Raw genomic sequence first — 8,341 nt, 5'->3', positions numbered from 1 at the left:
ATTGCAGAACATGGTATTTTCTCAAGCAGACAGATGTAAACACTGTAATCTGTGTTGCATGTACCTGACAAACTGAACTGTTTGTATTACAGTCATATTCCAACTTAACTGAATGCACGTGCACGTGTGTGTGTGTGTGTGTGTGTGTGTGTGTGTGTGTGTGTGGACTACTGTACTATTACAGGTATTGAAATGAACAATGCAACTTCCTTATACAATTTATTTTTTATTTTTAATGAATAATTAAATATCAATACCTGGCGTCCCTGTCAGCGTTTCCGTTAGAACATATTCGTGCCGGTCTGGGTGTCCTGCAAGATTTCTATCCCCGGACATATTCGAGAAATTCCGGTCAGAGTTTTAAACAGCAGTCTGTTATAATCAAATTTTTATGAGCTAACGAATTCCGTTATATTGGACATTTGTATTAATTACATCAAGCGAAGAATGAGAAATTGATTTGCAGAATCAAATTACTATCTATCGCCTCCCAAGTTAGTGCGATACGCTAATCCAGCATCAAGCTCCCGCCCTGCAGGCTCGCGGCTGCAGCAGCTGTCACACGCACCCCCAAATGAATCTCGAGTCGACATCGCTTCACCTCGTTGTATCAGACACGTCACACATATCATAATGTTCAACTTCACACACAGCAAACTGTAGTTGATCATCACATTGCCTCGTTTGCTAGCTCGTCGCCACATGCAGAGAGGACGAGCCACATGCTCGTAACGCATTTGTTGATTTCATTTATAGCCTACATTTAGTTATAATCAATAATATGCATTACTATGTGACACGGCAGTCAACCAACAGTTGCATATGATTAAAAAATGTCAACACTCACTCACCCCGTCTCTCGTTGTGTCTATCCGTTTTGTACCTGCGAGAACAGCGGGTCGTCTGGTTGGTTCGACTTTGATAGATCCCCATTGGAACAGGTGGACGTCTGCGAGGCTCGCAACGGTAGCAGCAGACTGGGGATGCTCTTTGTGGTTCAATCAATAAAGTGTACTTTGTGTACGTTCAATCAATGTTATCTCTCGTACATCATAGAGGCTAGACTACTAGACTATAATGTCGTACCTCAGCCAGGAGAATTTAACTTTCCACTCGGGCCGCCGCCTGAACGCTCGACATTTCTGTTTATTTTCCGCGGGAGCATCGGCGGTCTCTGTGACTTCAGAAGACTCATCTTCGTTGTCAATGTCATTATTATTAGACCTGCTTGTGCTTGGTTTCATGAAATATTTGTTAAGTTTAGCTTGTTTGGCCATCTCTCTCTCTCGCTCGTATAGCTGTTTGTCGTTATGGTGGCCAGACAGGCTCAAAAAAAGAAAGAAAAAAAAAGATTCACATCTGAGCGGCGCCATCCGCGCTTTATCAGAGTGAAGCAACAATGAAACAAATGTAATGATTGTTTCGTTCATCGCATAGGCTATTTAATTTTAGCCTATTTTAATACAATTCAAATAATAAAATTGTGCTTAGAGGAATTATTTTCACCGGACATTATGACCGGAGAGATTTAAATATTCGGACTTCAACATATTTTGCCGGTCAAATACCGGTAATTACCGGCTAACGGAAACGCTGGTCCCTGTATCGATACAGTATCGCCACGCAAAGTATCGCGATACTACTACGTATCGATTTTTTCCCCCACCCCTACTTCTTACTGTCCTCTACTGTCACGCACTCTTCCTAATATACTAACATACACTCAACACTGCAGCACTCAAGTTTGAACACTGTGATGAACATTGTTACTCATCATCTGATAGAGTTGTACCCTTCCTGCCGACTTGTCGTACAGAACTTGTAAGCTACATGAGAAAACGTGTATAAGACTTCTCTGATTGTAGGCTTCAACGTGTCTAGATAGATAACACTCAGCCACTAGATGTCGCACTAGAGCACCAGCATTTAGTGATATGATCTTCATCAGATCATATATTTATCATTTTATCATTTAGCATTTTTAGATTATATATTAGATTTTGATTATTGGATTATTAGATTATATATTATATATTGGGGGGGGTTGGGTAGGTGGGGGGGGGGGTCACTGTACATTGGAGGGGGTTGGGTTTGGACATTTACAGGGGCCAGTTTTGAATTGCAGTCTCCCGTAGGTGTTCTTTGAGAGAGGTTTTGAAGGTGGGTAGTGATTCACATTCCTTTACAGCTGTGGGTAGGGCGTTCCACATTGATGTGGCATGCCAATGTCAATGGAAAAATTACAATAAACATAACTTTTACTTTGATACCTTCATCTCGCACCTTGTTGCCCATATGCACATGTCCAGAGTTAATTATATTGATTTGTTATATTGTTTACACTGCTTTTTTACTACCTGTACCCCCCCCCCCCCTCCCCCATGCTGCCTGAATTTCCCCCAAGGGGATCAATAAAGGAATATCTTATCTTATCTTATCTTATCTCATTTATCTAATCAGGTGCATTCCACGTGGGGAAATGGGAAGTAGAGAGGGGATACATGCAGGCAACATGTAAAAAAATTACATTAATTTTGGACCTGCCAACATCTTTTTTATTATAAATGAATGAATCCAAAAATGTATGGGGGGAAAAGCAATACTTTTATTCCACACCTTTCTAAAAACGTCTGTGGATTATTTATTAAAAAATGAAGGGAAAAAGTCACTACATAGTTTTTTTTTTGTCTATAGCACCTTTAATCTATGTAACAATACAAATCTCATCTAATGGGTGTCCCTGAGACAGAATGTAAAAATGTGTTTGTCTGCAGCCTAAAGTGTAATAGACGATTTCAATACAAAATCAAAAACCGTATTGACGATCCTCCTTCTGTCGTTCTCTTCTCTGGATATAATTGATCCACTGCTTGTCGTCTAAACCAGACGCGTGTAGCTTTATGCCAAGCAAGCAGTGCAAAAATTTACCGTAGTGGCATGCAGTAATGCGCCTTTCATTTTCGCGGAAATAGGCTGTCTATTGCCATTCTCTTTGACAAACTCTAACCTTAACCAGCTCCTTAACAGCGCCTAAACTTAACCGTTCTAACCTTAACCAACTCCGAAACAATGCCTAACCTTAACCTTAACCATAGAAATTATATTGCCATTCTCTTTGACAAACTCTAACCTTAACCAGCTCCTTAACAGCGCCTAAACTTAACCGTTCTAACCTTAACCAACTCCGAAACAATGCCTAACCTTAATCGGCGAAAGAATACACGTTAAAAAAAATCACGTTAAAAAATATTTTCGATGGGATTCGAACTCGCCAGCAAACAAGCCATAGGATCCACAGCCATGTGTCCTAGCCAATTGAGCTATTTGTTGGATACTGAATAAGGGGCGGTGACTTATATATATTGAGCTCCGCTCGTGTCGCATGCGCGGGCACCTCGCGCGAGCACGCCGGCGCACGCACGCACCTGAGCGAGCACGCCGCCGCCGGTGCACGCACGGTAGCATTTGTCTGAAAAGAAGGGCGCTTTACCGCACTAGCGTGCGGTGACGAATGCGGAAGCATTTTTGCACTGCTTGCTTGGCATTAACGTACAGGCAAACCAGACATCTGCCTGCCTCCTATCAGAATAGAGTGGGGGGGGGGGGGGGGGGGGGGGGTCTGCCTCCTATCAGAGGGGGAGGGAAGGGGGGGGGGGGGTGTCTGCTATGCACACACACACTAAAGAAAATGAGAATTTTACTGAGCCAAACCAAGCTGTGTGTTGTATATGTATAATATATCCTGAGAGCTCTGTTATATGAATACACTTGAATCTAATTCACAATCGAAATTCATATGGAACCTGAACATGTGTGTAGATTCGTCACACATGTGTAACATTACGGGGCCTTCGCAAGGAAGAGGAGAGCACCTCTGCTTTAAACACACACACACATGCACACGCACACACTTACACACACACACACACGCACATACACACACACAAACACACACACACAGACACACACTCACACACACACACACAGACACACAGCCACACAGACACACACTCACACACAGACACACACACACAGACACACAGCCACACAGACACACACTCACACACAGCCACACAGACACACACACACAGACACACACACACTCACACACACACACACAGCCACACAGACACTCACAATGAATTGGTCATGTCGTATTTTTTTATGTCTTTCAGTAGCTGAACAACAGAGGTGTCAAATGCTGCTGTATTTACAACCAGTTGACATTTAATACACATCCCATAATAATATGAACCCAGCTGTACTCTCTGGCTCAGTATTCACCACAACACTGACCCCAACATGTGGTATTCATTTTGGCAAGTTTGGGTGAGTGTGTGTGTGTACATGCATGTCTTAGTGCCAGGTGTGTGTGTGTGTGTGTGTGTGTGTGTGTGTGTGTGCGCTTGTGCTTGTGCATGTGTATGTGTATGTGTGTGTGTGTGCGCTTGTGCTTGTGTCTGTGTATGTGTATGTGTCTGTGTATGTGTGTGTGTGTGTGTGTGTGTGTGTGTGTGTGTGTGTGTGTGTATGTATGTGCGTGCTTGTGTGTGTGAGTGTATGTGCGTGTCTTTGTGCCAAGTTTATGTGTGAGTGTGTGTGTCTTTGTGTCAAGAGTGCATGTCTTTGTGTGAGTGTGTGTCTTTGTGTCAAGTGTGTGTGTCTTTGTGTCAAGTGTGTGTGTCTTTGTGTCAAGTGTGCATGTCTTTGTGTCAAGAGTGCATGTCTTTGTGTGAGTGTGTGTCTTTGTGTCAAGTGTGTGTGTCTTTGTGTCAAGTGTGTGTGTCTTTGTGTCAAGTGTGCATGTCTTTGTGAGTGTGTGTGTCTTTGTGTGAGTGTGTGTGTCTTTGTGTCAAGTGTGTGTCTTTGTGTCAAGTGTGCGTGTCTTTGTGTGAGTGTGTGTGTCTTTGTGTCAAGTGTGCGTGTCTTTGTGTGAGTGTGTGTGTCTTTGTGTCAAGTGTGCGTGTCTTTGTGTGAGTGTGTCTTTGTGTCAAGTGTGTGTCTTTGTGTGAGTGTGTGTCTTTGTGTCAAGTGTGCGTGTCTTTGTGTGAGTGTGTGTCTTTGTGTCAAGTGTGCGTGTCTTTGTGTGAGTGTGTGTCTTTGTGTCAAGTGTGCGTGTCTTTGTGAGTGTGTGTCTTTGTGTCAAGTGTGTGTCTTTGTGTGAGTGTGTGTCTTTGTGTGAGTGTGTGTCTTTGTGTCAAGTGTGTGTCTTTGTGTGAGTGTGTGTCTTTGTGTGAGTGTGTCTTTGTGTCAAGTGTGCGTGTCTTTGTGAGTGTGTGTCTTTGTGAGTGTGTGTCTTTGTGTCAAGTGTGTGTGTCTTTGTGTCAAGTGTGCATGTCTTTGTGTGAGTGTGTGTGTCTTTGTGTGAGTGTGTCTTTGTGTGAGCGTGTGTGTCTTTGTGTGAGTGTGTCTTTGTGTCAAGTGTGTGTGTCTTTGTGTCAAGTCAAGTGTGCGTGTCTGTGTGAGCGTGTGTCTTTGTCAAGTGTGCGTGTCTTTGTGTGAGTGTGTGTCTTTGTGTCAAGCTTGTGGGAGTGTGTGTGCAGATGTTTGTTCCAAGTTTGTGTGTGTGTGTGTCTTTTTGTGAAATGTGTGTGTATGTCTAGTTGTGCGTCTTTATTCATCTTTGATCCAATAATCTGAGGAAAATATCTTGTCTCCAAAATGGCAACTTTTCACCATCTGTCTGAGATAAACTGATTGCATTTCAAATAAAAATGCAAAATGTTGTTTTTGAATAGTATTCATGATTCAACATCAGAGGTCTATGGCTGTAGGTTAATGGTCCTAATATCAGAGGTCTATGGCTGTAGGCTAATGGTCCTGATATCAGAGGTATATGGCTGTAGGTTAATGGTCCTCTCCTCTCTGGCTGGATGACTTGTCATTTTCTATAAGTATTCACCACAACACTGACCCCAACATGTGATATCAATTTTGGCAAGTTTGTGTGAGTGTGTGTGTATGTGTATATGTGTGTGTGTGTGTGTGTGTGTGTGTGTCTTACTGCCAAGCTTGTGTATGCGTGTGTGTTAGTGCCAAGTTTGTGAGTGTGTGTGTCTTTGTGTCAAGTGTGCGTGTCTTTGTGTCAAGTGTGTGTGTCTTTGTGTGAGTGTGTGTCTTTGTGTCAAGTGTGTGTGTCTTTGTGTGAGTGTGTGTGTGTCTGTGTCAAGTGTGCATGTCTTTGTGTGAGTGTGTGTGTCTTTGTGTGAGTGTGTGTGTCTTTGTGTGAGTGTGTGTGTGTCTGTGTCAAGTGTGCGTGTCTTTGTGTGAGTGTGCGTGTCTTTGTGTGAGTGTGCGTGTCTTTGTGTGAGTGTGTGTCTTTGTGTGAGTGTGCATGTCTTTGTGTGAGTGTGTGTGTGTGTCTGTGTCAAGTGTGCATGTCTTTGTGTGAGTGTGTGTGTCTTTGTGTCAAGTGTGTGTGGCTTTGTGTCAAGCTTGTGGGAGTGTGTCCTTTTGTGAAATGTGTGTGTATGTCTAGTTGTGCGTCTTTATTCATATTTGATCCAATAATCACTTGTCTGAGGAAAATATCTTGTCTCCAAAATGGCAACTTTTCACCATCTGTCTGAGTGAAATTGCATTTAAAATAAAAATGGAAAATGTTGTTTTGAATAGTATTCATGATTCAACATCAGACGTCTATGGATGTGGGCTAATAGTAGAAGTATATGGCTGTTGGCTAATAGTTCTAATAGTAGAAGTCTATGGCTGTAGCCTAATGGTCCTAATAGTAGAAGTCTATGGCTGTAGCCTAATGGTCCTAATAGTAGAAGTCTATGGCTGTAGGCTAATAGTCCTAATAGTAGAAGTATATGGCTTTAGGCTAATGGTCCTAATATCAGAAGTATATACAGTAGCTGTTGGCTAATAGTCATAATAGTAGAAGTATATGGCTGTAGGCTAATGGTCCTAATATCAGAGGTCTATGGCTGTAGGTTAATGGCCCTGATATCAGAGGTCTATGGCTGTAGGCTAATGGTCCTAATATCAGAAGTCTATGGCTGTAGGCTAATGGTCCTAATATCAGAAGTCTATGGCTGTAGGCTAATGGTCCTAATATCAGAGGTCTATGGCTGTAGGTTAATGGTCCTGATATCAGAGGTCTATGGCTGTAGGTTAATGGTCCTGATATCAGAGGTCTATGGCTGTAGGTTAATGGTCCTGATATCAGAGGTCTATGGCTGTAGGTTAATGGTCCTGATATCAGAGGTCTATGGCTGTAGGCTAATGGTCCTGATATCAGAGGTCTATGGCTGTAGGTTAATGGTCCTGATATCAGAGGTCTATGGCTGTAGGTTAATGGTCCTGATATCAGAGGTATATGGCTGTAGGTTAATGGTCCTAATATCAGAGGTCTATGGCTGTAGGTTAATGGTCCTAATATCAGAGGTCTATGGCTGTAGGCTAATGGTCCTAATATCAGAGGTCTATGGCTGTAGGCTAATGGTCCTAATATCAGAGGTCTATGGCTGTAGGTTAATGGTCCTGATATCAGAGGTCTATGGCTGTAGGTTAATGGCCCTGACATCAGAGGTCTATAACAGTAAGCTAATGGTCCTGCAAACTAAAGGCCTATCAAAGAGCAAGACCAATGTGTATATATTTGTAAATATGTAGATCTTGTGTGTGTGTGTGTGTGTGTGTGTGTGTGTGTGTGTGGATGTGTGTGTGTGTGTGTGTGTGTGTGTGGATGTGTGTTATGTGTGCGTGTGTGTGTTCAGTATGGTTACAGACTACCAGAGCTAGCTGAAGAGGAGCAGGTCTACTGTGGCGTCTACTTTAAACTGGTGGGAGAGAGACTGTTCACGTATCCTTTCACACAACAACAACAACAACAACAACAACACGTCCCTTCTGTATCAGAGATAATAGTGAGGGACACCGTTAGCCTGCAGGCCGTTTCAGAGTCCAGACATATCATGAGTCTGCTATTCAGACGCATCATACACAGACTAGAGTCTGCTGGTCAGACGTACTGTAGGCATAATAGCATAGTAGGTAGTAGTATAGACATTGATTGATTGATTGATTGATTGATTGATTGATTGATTGATTGATTGATTGATTGATTGATTGATTGATTGAAAATGTTATTAACAGATTGCAGAATGGGTACAATACAGTACGGCTCAATACACACAATTGTTAAGGGGATGCAGACCAGAGAAAGACTTTCATCTTGTTTACATCAGGGTCCCCCCTTTTCAATTCATAATGACATTTATGACATACACGACATACAGATATACAGGTATATATCATGACATTCTTGTTACATTTATATATTAATATACAAATATACAGTACTGTTGAACAGAGATCCTAACAGAAACGATATACA

General features: G+C 42.3%; 1 protein-coding gene across 1 annotated transcript in view; it reads left to right on the top strand.

The window, feature by feature from the left end:
• Positions 1-8,341, top strand: part of cUnh18orf63 (chromosome Un C18orf63 homolog) — a gene marked incomplete at both ends in the record, with an annotated part of 69,520 nt that overhangs the window by 23,734 nt on the left and 37,445 nt on the right. The window contains one exon of the mRNA XM_084326765.1: positions 7,722-7,807. Within this exon, the coding sequence (XP_084182891.1) occupies positions 7,722-7,807 (86 nt within the window). The remainder of the gene's footprint in view (positions 1-7,721; positions 7,808-8,341) is intronic.

Source organism: Notolepis coatsorum, assembly GCF_963971535.1.
Source record: "Notolepis coatsorum genome assembly, chromosome: 12".
NCBI classification, from domain to species: Eukaryota; Metazoa; Chordata; class Actinopteri; order Aulopiformes; family Paralepididae; genus Notolepis; species Notolepis coatsorum.
The sequence above is the reverse complement of the archived record's forward strand: the minus strand, read 5'-3'. Positions and strand labels throughout refer to the sequence as shown.